Source organism: Aphelocoma coerulescens, chromosome 7, assembly GCF_041296385.1.
Source record: "Aphelocoma coerulescens isolate FSJ_1873_10779 chromosome 7, UR_Acoe_1.0, whole genome shotgun sequence".
Lineage (NCBI taxonomy): Eukaryota > Metazoa > Chordata > Aves > Passeriformes > Corvidae > Aphelocoma > Aphelocoma coerulescens.
In genome coordinates, this window is record NC_091021.1 from 33,578,930 (window position 1) to 33,595,290 (window position 16,361).

The 16,361-nt window shown below is 36.4% G+C and overlaps 1 protein-coding gene and 1 long non-coding RNA gene across 7 annotated transcripts in view; both read right to left on the reverse strand.

Annotated features, from left to right (window-relative positions):
* Nucleotides 1-16,361, reverse strand: part of ZRANB3 (zinc finger RANBP2-type containing 3) — a 43,065-nt gene that overhangs the window by 14,509 nt on the left and 12,195 nt on the right. For 5 of the 6 annotated variants that reach the window (XM_069021237.1, XM_069021238.1, XM_069021236.1 and 2 more), the window contains exons 3-7: nt 9,650-9,668; nt 6,793-6,971; nt 4,165-4,396; nt 2,354-2,439; nt 223-394 (exon numbers count right to left, since the gene is read on the reverse strand). In XM_069021237.1, the coding sequence (XP_068877338.1) occupies nt 223-394; nt 2,354-2,439; nt 4,165-4,396; nt 6,793-6,971; nt 9,650-9,668 (688 nt within the window). The remainder of the gene's footprint in view (nt 1-222; nt 395-2,353; nt 2,440-4,164; nt 4,397-6,792; nt 6,972-9,649; nt 9,669-16,361) is intronic. The other variant, XM_069021240.1, reaches the window with a different exon arrangement.
* LOC138113204 (uncharacterized) lies at nt 11,262-13,364 on the reverse strand. Its single transcript, XR_011152044.1, has 2 exons — nt 13,271-13,364; nt 11,262-11,996 (listed from the first exon to the last, which is right to left on the reverse strand). It is a non-coding gene; the product is annotated as an uncharacterized lncRNA (long non-coding RNA).

The following is a 16,361-nucleotide window of genomic DNA, read 5'->3' on the forward strand; positions in this document are numbered from 1 at the left end:
GATTGTACTAGAAATAGAACAAATTTTATCATTGATGCAAAAAAAATTGCTGTATGAGTGTTGTATTATATTTTAAAAACAGTAACAGAGATGCTCTGCTTTATACTCACACACAATCTTTGTAACTACACATAATACACATGCATACATAAAAATACATATCCATACGAAGATATTTCCATTTACTAACAAATATGTTCTCATCAAAAATGTAAAATTTACCTTTGCTGCAGTTTGAGGGAGGTCAAATGGAATACGTTGCCTGACTTTGGGAGGCAACTGAGTTAGGACATCATTCTTCAGTCTTCTGATCATTATTTCACTTAAAAGCTGATGTAGTTCCTCTAAGTTTGAAGCTCCTCTACAGTCCCATTGCCTTCTTTTACCAAAAAACCTGAAAATGATAGATAATAAGAATGTAAACATGAGACTTCCAAATTCAATAGAATCAGTATATAATTAATTTTAAATCACACTATTGGATATGAAAGTGTGCTTCAACTTCCCAGCAGCCACTGCTGTCTGCAGGAATTACTGCCCATCACCTGCACACAATCCTCTGTCTATTCCCAACTTCCCACACTTCACTGTCCACAGGAAGCAGAAGTTTCAGGTTTAATTTTGGAACTCCTGTTTCAATGGACTAATGAGAAGAATATACCACCTTGAGAATATTCTTTATTATATTACAGACAGGAAAGCCATCATGAAAAAGGCAAATATCACTATCAATATTCCTTTCTTCCCTCCCTAAGAATTCCTTCTCAGTTACTGCCAGAGACAGGATTTAAAGCTTAAGCTATCATCTTTAAAAGTAATACTATTTAATGAGCATGGTTAAATAGAGGAAGAAGGTTTCACATTAAGAAGCTAAAGGCTGAAAAGAGAAAGAATTTATTAACTCAGTCTTCCTTGTTCTTTCCTTGTTTTGCTGTTTTTGAGGAAGTGTTGCAGCAGGAACAGCAGCTTTTCTCTGTCAGAATTGCCAGGAGACAATAAAATAATGAATATGACAGTCGTGGAGAAAAGCCCAGGTAGCATTTTCCAGGGCCAGAAGAGTGTGTTACAAACATGTAATTTTTATTAAAAGACCAAACAGCCCCAAAAACCCCCACAATCATTTACAGATTTTTAAGCCTTACTGACTTTACAAGAGTGTTCTAATTAGCTGAATTAGCTGACTATAATAATTTGGGAATTGGGCTGAGAGAGTTACTTCTGCACTAGTGAAGTGGGAATGGCACTGATGGAAGACAGCAAAATCTTTTGCTCATATCCCTTCCTTAGGCTATTTATATGTCTGTCCTTAGAAAAGCCTCCTTCCTCCACCTTCAGCATTGGGGATACGACAGAAATGGCAGGCTAAACCTCACAGAATAGTTTGGATCTCATCTTTAAAACAGGTGTCCATGGATACCTAAGGAAAAACCACCCATATTTTCACGGAAAGTGCTGGATAAAATAATCCTATCAAGTTTATTACCACAGGATGTTTTGTTCCAGCCAAGTCATGAAGAAAAAGTTATTCATTGAAAGCTTGCCAAACCCTGAACTTGATTTTTATTACATTTATGGTATTCCAAAAATAAGATAATCATCTATGATTGAGTAGCTAACCATGCTGTACCCACGCGCACTTGTGGTGTGAAAATTACAGATGCATTCAGTCAAAACACCATGGAAAAAATAGCATTTCTCCGTCTGAAAATTAGACAGTGCTCTTCCATGTTATTTGAAGTTCAATACTGATAAAGTGCATACGATGGAGGGAGAAAAACAAGTTTTATGAAAATGAAACCATGTAATTATTACTGTAAAAATTAAATCTAAATGCTAGCCAATTTAGCTGACAAAGATCTGTTATTTTGAATACATGCAAAGTTGTATATATGAAATTTTTAGCTAAGGCAGTCAGCCTGTGAAATACAGAAACAAGTACTGGACTTTGTTTCCCACCCAAGTGTGGTGAGGCAGCAAAAAGACAGGGATCCCATAATAAAGAGAGGTATAAATTATTACATGACCATGAGCTTAAGACTCAGAGTCAAAAACTCCAGTTCTGAAGGTAAAACCTCCACAACTCATACTAACAACAGTAAATATATAAATAATTTTACTTAACAGAATGCTGGCACTTCGACTTTATTTCAGACTTTAATAGCTTTAATTAATTTATTTAATCAGTGTCATCCTTTTCCCAATCCTCTTTGATGGAGAGGGTACCAGACCCTGGTTTTCCAAGCACGATGGTGTGATATAGCAGTAGAGGTACTGCCTACTGATTGTCTCACTTGGCATGACAAGAAAAATCAAAGACACTCATAAGAATGTAAATAAGCAAGTGCAGTAATACCTGACACGAGCATCGCAGTATTTTTTAGCATATTCATTCCAAGTCCCAAACCTTCTTGGAAATAGTGCCTCAATCTGCATGAAGAGCTGTATAAAAAATAAAATAGCAACAGTGAAAAATTAAAAGTTGCATGCAAATGTAAGACTATTCAGAAACAATTAACACATAATTTTTGTGTTAAGTTTACATTTAATATTTGCACAAAAACCACACAGCTTGGCCCACATACAAAAGGAATTCCATAGGACACAGGAGTCTTCAGAGAAGAGAGTTATGGGAAGCCCTCAAAGAACAGAGCACTCAGAACACTGTAACAGAGCACTGACAGCTTGGAAAAGATTCACATTGAACAAGACATGGATGAGATTAAGTTATTCCCAAAAATAACAATTTTTATCATTTGCCAGGTACATGGGCTTCTGCAAAGCTTCAGTGCAGGTATTGCATGAGTGGTCTGCTTCTTAAAATACATGAAAAACCTACTCAATTTTTAAGTTTTACTTCAAAAGATGGACAATATCAATACAAACCAGAAATTTCATAGCTTTTTTCCCTGCTGAGTAGCAGGAGGTAAATACAAGTTTAGATGACCTTAAGCAGGAAGAATCCTACTTTACAAGCTGTTATACTGTCAAAGCTTCCTGGCTTCTGGGATCATTTTCCATACATTCAAAGACTTTATACAAGGATTCTGCTTATGACACAAAACTGATTAAAGACATTTAATGCTTTTTATATGCTGCCTTATAAGCCACAGCAGAACCTCAGTATCACTAAAAAAAAAAGTCTCAAATGATATTCCATTCATTCATGAATTTTGATCTCATCGCTGTAATCAAGGACAGCCTGTATGGAATTTCCTTTAAAGACCTTTAAAAATGATACTGGTCTCAGTATCAATGTACTATATAAAGGTATTACACTTTGTAACTTTGTCCAGGGTTGGTTGCAGTGTCTTTGTACAGGAAGTTTTAATAATTATCCCCACCCATAAACATAAATATTTGTTTTAAAGTTTTAAGTAAGTACTCATGATATACCAAGCTCTTTTCCATACCACGGATATCTTTCTCAAGTTATCACCTCTCTTAACAAATTAAATTCATAAAGGGTCTTGGCATAAATTCTATTTACACAGTGAGGAATTCTGAAGCATAAAATATTATTTATCTAGCTCTTTTAATTTCCCTGAATACAGATCAGTTCTTATATTCCATTTTCCCCTACATTTGATAAATAAAGACCGTTGTCTTGGGTTCAGTATAAAACTCAAGAGGGTTTTTGTTACCTCTCTGCTCCTCCCTAATTCCATAAGCTGAGCTTCCTTCAAAGGAAAATTTGTCATTCTGGATGTGCAACAAGCACAGACTATATTTTGTTCCACTTAAGTGAATATTCAAAAGACCAGTAATAAACTAAGGACTTTCTTTATCAGATGATGAAGTAGAAGATTTAATACAAGACCCTGTCTACCAAAGACTCCCCTAGCCAGGAGAAACAAGCAGTTCTCTCCTTAAGCTCTATTTTCTATTTCACCCAACAATCAGTCTGTAACATACAAGATTAATTTCTTACAAGAAACAATGTCTCAAGTCACCCCTGCACAAGCTTGAAACAAGTTTCTAAAGTCAACTCAAACAAAAAGACATTGGTTTAGTTTCTTATACTTGTCCTTCCTGATGCAGCTAGTGCACCTTTTGATGTCATAATGCATGTAATTGCATATATTCAAGAAAACTAAAAGACTCTTCATCTATTACTGATACCATCCTCAAAATCAAAACCAAAACCAAGCACAACACGTCAAATACCTCTTCAGGTCTTCCTAGAGCAGGAGTTCCAGTAAGGAGAACAGCTCTGAGAGCTTTCTGCACAATTGGCAGTAAAATCTTGCTGCGGGTGGCATTTCTGGATTTCATGTAATGTGACTCATCAATCACAACCACCTTAAAGTTCTGCCTGTACAAAGTGTCTACCAAAGTCTGTGCATCAGATGTCAACAGCCCATACCCCAGAATGGTTACTCTGCTTGTTGATATTCTCCTGAAAAAGAAAATCCACAAGTTTTCTTAGCAAGTTTTCATTGTAGGACAATTAATATAAGAGAGAGATTATAAAAACTAATCTCAGAAGGTATGTATGTCTCCTTTTGGATTGATTGACAAGTGGGCTGTGAGGCTAACAACAACAGCTTTTGGTGTTTAAAATATCTCACACTTACCAAACACATAATTCATAATCATTTTCAGAAGACACACATTGCATTTCAAAGGAATTTTATTATCTGGCTACATTGCTTCACCCTGTGCTCCTTACAGGAGTATGCCATAGGACAAACCCACTTTCTGCACAAAAAGTTACACACAAGCCAAGGTCTTTATCAGCACCCAAACACCTGAAGTAATGATGTCTCTGTGCAAGCTTTCTACTGCTCTGGGTACAAAGAGTCCCCTCACCAGCAGCCTGAGAGGATTAACCAGACTGTCCCTGAGTATCTTGGGCACAAGAAAGTAAAGTCTGGGCAGAACCCCATCACCTGGAAAAAACTATTCCTGTCAGAACTGTTATCCAGCTTTTTTGCTTAAACAGAACATGAAGAAAACAAAAACACTGGAAGCAGGGAGTCAACATGGCACAAGATGAAAAATTAGTATTTAATTGAAAATGAACTATCTATAACAAATTTAAAGACGTATACAGGTCCAAGGCATTAATTGATTTTAAAATCACTAGAGAGCACTGTGGCCCTTCAGGAGCCTTTGAGCAGCACAGAAACTCCTACAGCTGTTAGACACACAAGTCATCAGAATGAGGGTCATAGCTGGTCAGACACCACTGCTCTGCTGGCATCATTTCTGCTTGTTCTTCAGCAGCAAGAGATCAAGAAACCAAGCAAGCTGAAGCTGAAGCTTCCTTGACGATTTAACAGGAGAAAAGGTAAATGCACCTACACATTCATGCTCCTGGATATGGAAAGGGCAGTGGTTTGAGCACTGGCACTGTGGGCACTGCAGATTCTGGCTGTCACTGTACAGATAAATGTAGCAACCAGGAAAGCAAGATTTTCCCTTACCCTTTCTGAAGGGTACATTTAAAAAATTACAAATAAACTTATTTCTTTCAGTGGAACTAATTTATTCAAGAAACTTCCATTTTCAAATTTGGCCAGAAATTTTGAACCTAAATTGATGTCTAAGTATATTTTAACCTGGTTTAATCAAGAAGTTGAACAACACTCAAGCAGTAAACTTAATTCTTGAAGTTTTGAAGAAAAGCAAAGTATTAAACTGAGAGAAATCAAAGCTTAACATATGGAAGCAGAATTTAACAAAATGCTAATTTGGCGGCTGTATTTTTGCATTTTCTTACAAATGCATAAAACACTTTTTAATGTTACAATATCAATTAGTTCAACAGCAATCTCAGAGCTAGGAAGCCTCCTGGGAGTTAAATGAGCAGAAACCCAAGTTTTCATCTTTTCTTTTTTTTGAATAAAAGTAAGTAATAATGGTTAAGGTCTACTCCTTTAAAAAATCTTAAAAGAACAGAATTTCATTTGCCATTTAATTTTCCCGTAATTTTCCCCAGTCCACATTTCCCCTTTCTGCATCCAGCACTATAAGCACTGAGTGCCTTTTAGATAAATACCTTAAAAAAGGTGCTAATTTTAGTTTCCATATTCCTGTGATCAACTTAAATTTTGACTATCAGTAGGAATTACCCTTTGATGAAGCTTTCAAAATGCATTTTCAGTTGGATTTCTGTGGTTACCAGGAAGCTTCCAAGCAGCACATCTTGGCAGTTAAGTCACTCTCTGAGACTCCCAGAAAACATGAAGATCAGTCTCCCTCACACCCAAGTTTTATAACAACATCTAAACATTACCATAAAATCAACCAAGTAATTTACAGCAAAGCAGACTAAAAACACCCTTGCAATCCAGGGTAATAGGAGAGTTACTCTAATAACACCCAAGACATAGGCTCTCTGATGAATTCATGCTATTAAGTCTAAAGATAGAAAGTGTAGGTCATGATGACCTTTTCAGTTATTTAGGGATTACTTATTCGAACTTACAAATTTTCTCAGCGAGCTAAATGGAATTCTAACAGTAATTACTTCCTTATTTCGTAATGTACACCAGAAGTTCTCCAAAAATATTTGACAGAAGCTAATGAATTCATTAGAGTTGAGAAATAACTGTTCTATCTGAGACACACTGAAGTAATCTAATTTTCAGCACAAAGGCATTTGCTACTTTGCAAAAAGCAGATCTCTCAACTTCAGAGAAAATGAGTAACTGCTATAATACAATAACACAAAACTGGGAGGAGTGGCTGATATCCCAGAGGGTGTATCTGATACCCCAGAGGGTGGCCCTGCTTGAGCCAGGAGTAGTGAACAAGCCTTACTGCAGAAGCATAACAAACTTTACTCACCCAATATCAGTTTTGTTCTGAATGATGCTAATGTCGTCTGGAGAGAGTTCTGGAATCCACTTCTCCATCTCATCCACCCAAGGGTATCTCAGAGAGGAAGGCACCACAATTAAGAGAGGCCATTCATTTTTATAGTAATATGAAATGGCAATTGCTTGAATTGTTTTGCCTAGCCCCATCTGAGAAAAGAAAAGAAAAGAGAAAAGAACAACATCAAAACCAGAAGTCTCTGCTCAGAAAGCATATTCCATTCAGAAAAGCCCAAAAGAATTTGCAAAGACAGAACCAAAAAAAGGAAACCCAGTCAAAGAGCTAGTTATATAGTATGCATTTAATTATCACTTTGTTACCACAGATCATCTTTTATGAAACAAGATGTTTCTAAACGGATTAATACATGTGTTATATCTGGTTAGTTCATCAAAGTCAGAAGAAGCACTTCCAATTCATTTCAGAAAATTTTCAGTTCAGGGTCTTAATAGGGTATACTAAAAAGATCAAACTCTTTAACTTCTGAAGCTACCAAAACCATTTTTTAAAGACTATGCAAAGGAAAGAAATATATAGGATGCCTTCTTACAATAAAAACAACTTTGTCCTCAATTTCATAGGCAAGTGAAGAACAAGGACCTGTGGGAAGAGCTCTGGATTTGACCCAGAGGGTCAACAAAAAGAAACTACTGCTCTGATTCACCAGAGCTGATCGTTTCTCTTTGGCCTGTAACACAGAAAGCCCAGACAGTGAGAATTCAGATGTACAGGCAAGGGGAAGATTCAACAAACAGATTTATATGTAACAGGAAAGTACTTGCTTCATACCATCAAGGTGGGAATGCTCCCATCTGTGAATAATCATGGCAACAGATGATTATAAGATTCAGAATTTAGGGTTTTGTTTAAAAAACACCAACCCACCTTCAAGATTTTATCAAAGAATGCAGCTATTTTCTCTACTTGTTCACATGGCAAGAGATAGTTCCCAACTCCTGTTAAACATCAAAGCAGACATGGGCCTTAAAATACTCTGTGCAGGTTTTTCATGGAGTCCAGTGGATATTTGAGTGGATTTGCTGCTATCTAACTACTCACAGTAGTGAGACATAAAACAACAATTTACATCTCCAGTGTTGTGTCTAAATGGACTGATGTAATGATACAATGAAGAGATTTCCCAAGTACAAAAGAAAACAGTGGATTTTTCTACTATTACTAGAAAGAAAATAATACGAAAGCTACTGTGATACTCAGTTTTCATTCAAAATTGCCAAGTTTTCCTTAAAATTTTCCTGCAATCTCCCCTTGTGTCACCAGTAGTTCTTAGTTCATCTGAAAACAAATCCAAATGAAAAAAAAAAAAACCCAACAAAATAACATTCATTTCTCGTTTGCTGCCATGGCTGTCTCCCTCACTCAGGCTGTGCAGTCCCTGGTGATAATCCAGGCACTGAGTTGAAATGAATATGGAATAAAAGCAGCACTCTTGGCATCAGCACACCCATGGCTGGATGTAGGTCCCACAGAGCTGATCACCAGGCTAGGTCACAAGAATGTGAGACACTAGAAAAACTGTAGAAAATATGATAGTCTTGGGTTTTGATTTAAACCCATCTTTCTCCAGCATTGAAATGGATGACAGTAAAGCTGTAATTCTGGGGAAGAACTTCGTCTGTCCCCACTCTGAGAAAAAATGGAAACATATTTGTAGAATACCTTACAAAAAATATTCTTATTATCTTACTTTAATCCTTACATAGTTACACACTCCAGGGACACATACAGTAACTCTGATCTTGAGTTCTCGTTGATAATTTCTTTTTGCATACAAGCTCACAATACTGGTATTTAATTTTACCAACATTTTCTTATTTTAGAGATAGGTCAAAAAGCACAGGATACATACCAGTGCACAATACTTCCTCCAGTGCCACACCTCTTGTCATTATAAAATATACATTATTTCTTTTGAATAAATGTATCTTCAAGGACTTTTTATTGCTAACATAATTATGCACAGTTCATTGTCTAGTTCAAGGAGGGAAACAAACTGTTTTAATAAAAAAATAGCTACTGCTGATATTTTGATTTTTCCCAAGCTCCCCTTTTCTCTTCCCCTGAATACTTCTGTATTCTCCACAGTTCTCAGATATTTCACATTCTGTGCCAGTATAGTTTATCTCCAGATGTAATGAGATTTTTATAGTATGAGGAGATGCTTAAATACCAATAATCCATCTCCCTCTCCTTCCTAATGTGTCAAGAAAACCCAGATTAGAATTGGGAGACTATAGCAATTCTCTTTTTCAGAAAGGTTTTATACTGACAACACATCAAGAACGTTATTACAAAAATGTTTTCTCTCTGGGAAAAAATGCTGGACTCAGAATTCCCTTAAATGGAACATAATTTATATTTTCAAGTGCATGGACACAATGAATTTTACTATTGCTACTTGATTAGTGCACTTTAAAAAATTCACCTTTGGAAACCATATCTGGTAAAAATCTCCCTGGGCCAGGAATGTCTAATAATCCATTAAAAATAGCTAGCTATGCAATTATAAAGAACTCTAAAAAAAACCAACAGAGTCAATGTTTTTAAAATGTAACAATACCAGAGATTTAACCTACAATTAAAATTAACCTTTTAAGTTTTCTCAAGGATTCTTCTAAACTTCTGTCAGGTTTCAATTTTTTCCTCACTTAGGCATTTTCAGGATATCTGCTGACTATCACAGGAATTAGGATTCCTTCATTACCAGCCTTTCTGCTCACAACTCTCAAACAAAAAAAGTCACATCTGCACGAAGTGCATTAACAACACAAAAAAATGGTGTTAGAGGAACAGGAACGTCACTTACCTCATCAGCAATCATACACCTAAATAAGAAACAAAAATGGGGAGGGGGGGGGAAGCAGAAATTAATACTAAATATAATACATAAACCAATACTTACAAATTGTTTACTATAAATTTAAATTCTGGATTTACTGAACCAATGAAAGGAAAAAAGGTGACTTCATTCCTCCAGATATCACCTACAGAAACTGAATTTGGTATGAACTGAAAATAAGTATGACAATTATTGTAAAAATATTTATTGAATTTGCTGGCATTACTGCAGAACTTGCAATTGCAAAACTGAATTTCTGCTTAGGTCCAGGGATAGATTAATTGTAATCATAAGAGACATTTCCAAGGCAAGAAGTGCATCTTCAATTTTCTTTTGTCTTTCAGAAACAGCAATGTTTTTGCTGCTTCATGATTAAGGATTATCTATATGTCAGATTCATTCTAAAAATGTGTTTTCCAGACCTGTCACATTTGTTTTTTAAATAGAAGCAGATGCTCCCTCTCCCCCAACAATTGTACCAGCTAAAGTATTAGAAAATGAATTTGATTTTTTGCCCATTTTGGAGTCACTTGGCAATGCCACTCTGTGTAAAGACAATGACAACTCCAAGTCCCCAGTCATAAATAATAAATTCTGTTCAGCACATTTACATTTTGTAAACATTAAATACCATCTTTGACATGCATTTCTTAAAGGCATTTTACCCACTTGTGATTCCATATTCCATATTGCACCAGGTAACCCAAACATAATGTTCCTTCCTTGAAAAAATGGGAAAGATCTTCCAGGTCTTAGTGTCTTTAACAAAATTTAACAAACCAAGATATAAGGATTCTGTATTTTGATCCAGAAAATTCCTTCCAAGAACAGCTTTTTTAGTGGTGGCTACTCTGAAGTTAGCGTAGCTGGCCAAAAAAAGATAAAATATTTGATATTTTCAGAAACACAGTATACTGCTGTTTGCTCACTCTGCCTGCCAGCATAAATAGCAATGTCTACTAATTTCAGCAGTTTCTTTCAACTGAGGTAAAAAACTAATTAAAAATTAATTCTTACACAACTTCATTTTTTACAAGCAACAAACTATCTATTTGCAATTGCTTTGCAACTTACCCCCCCACCCCCAGATGTTAGGGATGGAGCAATGAAAACAAAGGAAGAAAATGTAACAAAACAAAGACCCCAAGTCTGTACAGATTTACAAAACAAAAAAAAAGCAGGAAGAGAATTATTTTTAGTGGCAACTCATGATTGTGGGGCCTTAATGTCTGTGATTTGCAGCTGGGCAAAGACATTTATTTGCAGATGACTAACACACAATTCTAATTTAAAAATAATGTCAGTTTTTGCTCAAAGACTGGGTTTTTTTTTCCATTCAATACTCATTGTTAATTGCTTGAACTGAAGTTTACAAAACAAGTCTTTCTTTTTTGCAGATTCTTTGAGGCCAACTGCTTTCAGTACATTAATCATGTTTTTAAAAAACAGTTTGAGGCCTGAAATCAATTGGAATGCACAATAACCTACTGTTGCAGTAGTACTCCTTACACAAACGCAGCAAATGAGTAAGACTACAGCTAACAGCTACAGAGCAGAGCTCAAGAATAAGCCACAAATCTTCCTCAACAATAAAGATTATTTATTGTAAGAATATCAGAGCAGAAGTACAAATATAGCAATAACCAAGCTGCATCTGGTAGCAAGAAAATGTGGTAAAGAGGGCAGGAATTAAAGTGTTCCTTGCCAACATCTGCTGATAAATACAGTATTTGTCAGTAAACCAACTTAAATTTTAGTAGAATTGCATAAATAGTGAAATGTTAATTATGCCAGTTCAGACACACAGAAAACAAAGTGAGAATAGGTAAGATACTATTGCACTGTTCTTTGGCACAGGCGAACTGATTGGATGCTCCGTCTTCCTTTCACAATAACAAGCAAAAATGAAGAAATCCAGAGTGATTTACAAATGGCTCTGACAATTACAAGCTGAATAGCAAATAAAAACCCACTAACTTTAAGTGTGTCAACCACAGGAACACTTCTTCCATAAAGCTAATTTCTTCATTAGAGTGAACTGTAGCCACTTAAACATTGATGACTTTATCTGCTGACGAATAAGAAATTGTTCTGTTTTTCTTTTTGCACTCATTTTCAGACTGTACTCATAAAATCCTTGATGTTATAGAGTATCTTCTGTTTTCATGTCTATTAACTTCCACTGAATATGTCCTAAGTTAAACTTCTTATGTGGCAGCAACAAAGTTGATGACTTTTATAGAAACTCATCATTTTGTTGCTGGTGAATGAAGTGAAGTACGAAGTAGCTGCCATCACTTTACCCACAATAACTCTGCAAACAGAGATTACATTAAGTGATCAACACAGTTTTTCTTCCTCATTTCTGCAGTACCAATAGAAACAGAGACACAGAAACACCCCTATGCTTAAAGCTGGTTATGTCTAGTGGTATTTTGCCAGTAAGTATTCGCTCTCTTCTCCTGCCCAATGATGAAATTGCTTTGTTGTAAGTAGTTGGGATTTTCTTCCTGTACTTGCAATCCATCCATTTTCCAGCATTTAAAATTCGACCAGACACATCACAGATTGAGATCAATCAAGTGCACTAAATTGGTTTTAAAGCTCCAGTTAAGAGTTATCTGAATGTGTAAAGTCCTTTGTGATCATACAGTTTGTGACATGAATCACTGCTTGGATCCACACTGCTCAGACTCAAATTCCTGAAAAGCTACAGTTTTAAAATTGCTAATTTATGCCAATTAATTAACATTATTGACACTCACATGTGACAAAATTTTGACATGGCACACAAGACTGAGTTTATGATACAGGTAGAAGTGAAATAAAAGTGGAAATGGAGGATATTCCATTTATTTTATATATATAATGCATTTTAAAGCATTCTTCTGTGTAGCTTTCACAGTTTTAAAATAAGAATCCTAAAGATGCCTGCTTAATGTAGTTACAAAAGATAAGAAGTCCAAATTTTTTTCATTGGATTCTAGGGCAATGAAAAACAGCTTATATTACTAAGAGGAAAATCATGAAATCTCTCCAGTTCATAATCACAACAATTAGAAGTTTAAAGAACTTCCCCATCTTTATAGCCCACATCACATAGAACTTAACAAGATACCTAATAGTTAGTTGCACTAAGCTGCTAAAAAGCAATACTTTACATAATCTTAAAAATATGCTGCCTCTATTTAAAACAAACTTCAGTATGCTCTATATTATTGCAGTCAGATAAGCTGCCAACATGGACATAAAGGTTCCATGCTGTCAAAGCAGAAGAAACAGATCTTCAGCTACATTGAAGGGACAAATATGTATTTTTGTTTCACATATTTTGACTGCAAGAAGACAGACTTCTTGTTCTCTGAAGTTCAATTAGTCATTTCCTCTCAACTGGTAGTTACCCAATCTGAGCTTCATCATTCATATCCCATCTGTTCATATGACACCTTAATAATAGTTCTATCCAAGAATATAAATCAGAGCTATGATACGCAGATTCATATCCTGTTATAAGCTCAGCCCACATGGTCAAAAGTTTCAGAAAAGCATGGAAAAAAAAATCATTTGAGATGTCTCAGTTGCACTTACTCTCAGCAGCAAAGTCCAACCGTGCAAAAAAGCACCAGTCAATGGCAAATTCTTTCAGATTCTTTCCCATCTAATATTTAAATGTTTCCCTTCTTCAGAGCGAATCCTGTGGCTTGTGTTTGCATCTCTGTCCATTCATCAAGGAAATCTCCTATTTTTTCCTAGCAGAAAGCAGTAGAACCTCATTGGGATGCACTGCACATGCTGCTACAACCTTCCTACTATTCATAACCCTTTTACAGTGTAGGGTTAGCAATGGCCTTTAGACACAGTAGGATCTTTCATAAATAGAAGGGAACCATAGTTTGGGCCCCCACTAGATAATAACAGCCCCAGCATTTTGAGGTGTATTAGCTTGAAAATAAAACTACATTTTTCTTTTTCCAAGCAAACACAGAGAGCTTTGGAGTGAGGATGTACCCTGGTGAGCAAACACGCCTGCAAAGAGCAGGGTCTGCTCTGCTGGTGCACCTCAGGTGCACACAGGTCCAAAACCCTACTGCTGTTCACTAAAGAGAACAAACACAAGCACCTGAGGTTGTACACAAACCCTAGGATCCCGTAGTTGAAGGGACCACCCAAAGCTGGATGAGTCAGAACCCCAGAACCAGACTTCCAGCACTATAGGAATAGGCTAGGGGCTTGATGCGTTGTAAAGGTATCAAGCACCAGGCAAAGGTGCATTTACACATTCTTACTACAGCAAACCTTGGAGAGAAACCTGAAGCAAGCAAAAAAACAGGTGAAAGAACTAATAAAGAAACCCAAAACTCCTGAAAGAGCCCTCTGAAAGATCTATCAGGAAAGCTCTGCCTCTAAAAGGACAGAAAGAATAATTTATCAAACTTCAAAAAACACAGAAAGTGTTCCTGGCTGCGTTGATGTCAAGAAGATTGGAACCAATTTTGCAAAGCAGAAGGACAAGCAGATCTTTTAAAATTTCATGCAGATGAGTTCATTGGAGCAACAGAAGGAAACTGAGGCTAAACTCATGAGGAATATGTCATAAAGCCACAAAAAAATAGTCTGCATCAGAAGGAGGTTAATGCTAACACAGTTTTATAAATTGAGTTTCAGGGAAGACCAAACATTTAAATGAAAATCATTTCTATTTCTGTATGTCTGGGTTACATTCAGGTCACCCTTTTCGAAATGTCAGCACTATTAACCATGCAAACAATACAGCTGAAGTTTCTTATATTAATTATGGCTACTGCACCAGGGTATTTTTGTGAAGAAAAAGAATCTCATTTTGAACTTTACTCTTGGAGGAATATTGATTAACAACACACTGGAATTAAGGTCTGTACAACCAAGGATCCTACCAAGTCAAACAGCTGGTATTAGAGGTTTCTTATAATGATAGAAATATTTGCAATAATATCCTCTCTAGAGAGCTGTGCTTCCTTACATGGCAGATTAAAAACTAAAGGGGTACAGCAATCCAATACATCTGTTGCTTGCTTGTAGGGATAATTTAACTTCTTGACTGATTTTCAGCAGCTATTTATCCAGGAAAAAACACTTAGAACTACAGGTAGCTTTTTCAGAACAAACTCCTTCCCTTTCAAATGCGTTTTCCAAGGCAAACAGTCAAAGCAGTAGCACTTCATTTTTTAAAACACTGAAAATTTTTGTTACTACTCAAGCAAATTAGAGCTGTTTCTTGTTAATGCAGGCTTTGGAACATGTTGTACAGAGGAAGCTTGAGTCTTTCTTTCACTGGTGTGGGTGTCCTGATATTCTTGGGATTCTCACCTACTCATGTGAGTCAGTTTTATATAACACTACAACATATAATTTACCTCCTACTCACAAGCCAACACTTCAGCACTAACAACTTAACCAAGGGTTATTTAAGGAATCTGAACTTAGAACATTTTTATATAAAACTGCGCAAGCAACCATTACATTTGTGTGTCAGTAATCACAGCACGCAGTCCTAAAACTAGAACAAAGAGAGCTGACTCCCTTGCAGAAATAATCAAGGGTGTTTCACCAAAAATAGTACTCCAGAAGATGTAAGATAGATCTTACCCTTGCTCCTGAACTATACTAGGTATTTAAAAAATCCCAAAGTAATAAAACCCCAGCCTTTGATTTAACATAAGACGCACCAAATTGCCACATCTGTATTGTTAATGATTCTGAAAAGGAGCCTAGAGGAGAACGGTTGTGGTGTCTTAGGCTTTTCTCTTACACTCCTTGACATGTGACTGAAAAACCCACCTAAAATGTTTTATTAATATTTGAAAGCTCTCAGACCACATGTTCTGGTATTCTAGCTTTGGCAAAGTTGTGTGGAATCACACATAACAAAGCGGTCAAGTTGAAGGTTAAGCTCAGACACGTCAATATGTTTTTAGAATACATTAATGGAACTGTTAAGTCGAAAAACCTCCAGCCAAGAAGACACTCAACAGTGATAGTGAAAACTGTTTACCTATTCAGTCACTGGCTTCAGAGACAAATGGGTTCAGCAGCTGACTCAATGCAAGAGAACAGAATAGTGTCAACTAATTTCAGCTACTGATAATCTTAGGCTGAAAACGTTAACCTGGCTGTTAACTGGCATGACTGAAATACGTGTGAGCAACAGAAGTCTTCCTTAGCATGCAGTCTAAGGGCTTTCAATGAAATTTACTTATCAGTACTTTCCCAATAAACTCTGCATTCCCTGGTGATCTGGGGCAGTTTTCCCCTCTGCCTGTCTCTTCCAACTTGCATTAAGTCAGTCAGAATGTGACTCATACTCGTTTAAGATCTTACTTCTATTCACTCTCATTAAAGTCACTTGTCTCACACTAAGGACTGCTCCCTCCCATTTGTCCTCTCCGTGGTGCTTGTGGTTAAACATACCAACTTTTCATCATGGACTGCTGCAAACTTTCCCTGCACACAACACCAACTCATTTCCTCTTTCCCCTCCCTCCATCACTGTTGACAACCTACTAACCTACACTTGTAGCCTTTATCTCTTTCAGTCCTCCTCTTCCATTCTAACAAATTGTGCCCTGCATTTCTAAAATCTGCATTTTCTTCTCTATTCCTGCTGCTACAAGTCCACATTTAAACCCAGGTAAATTCTCAT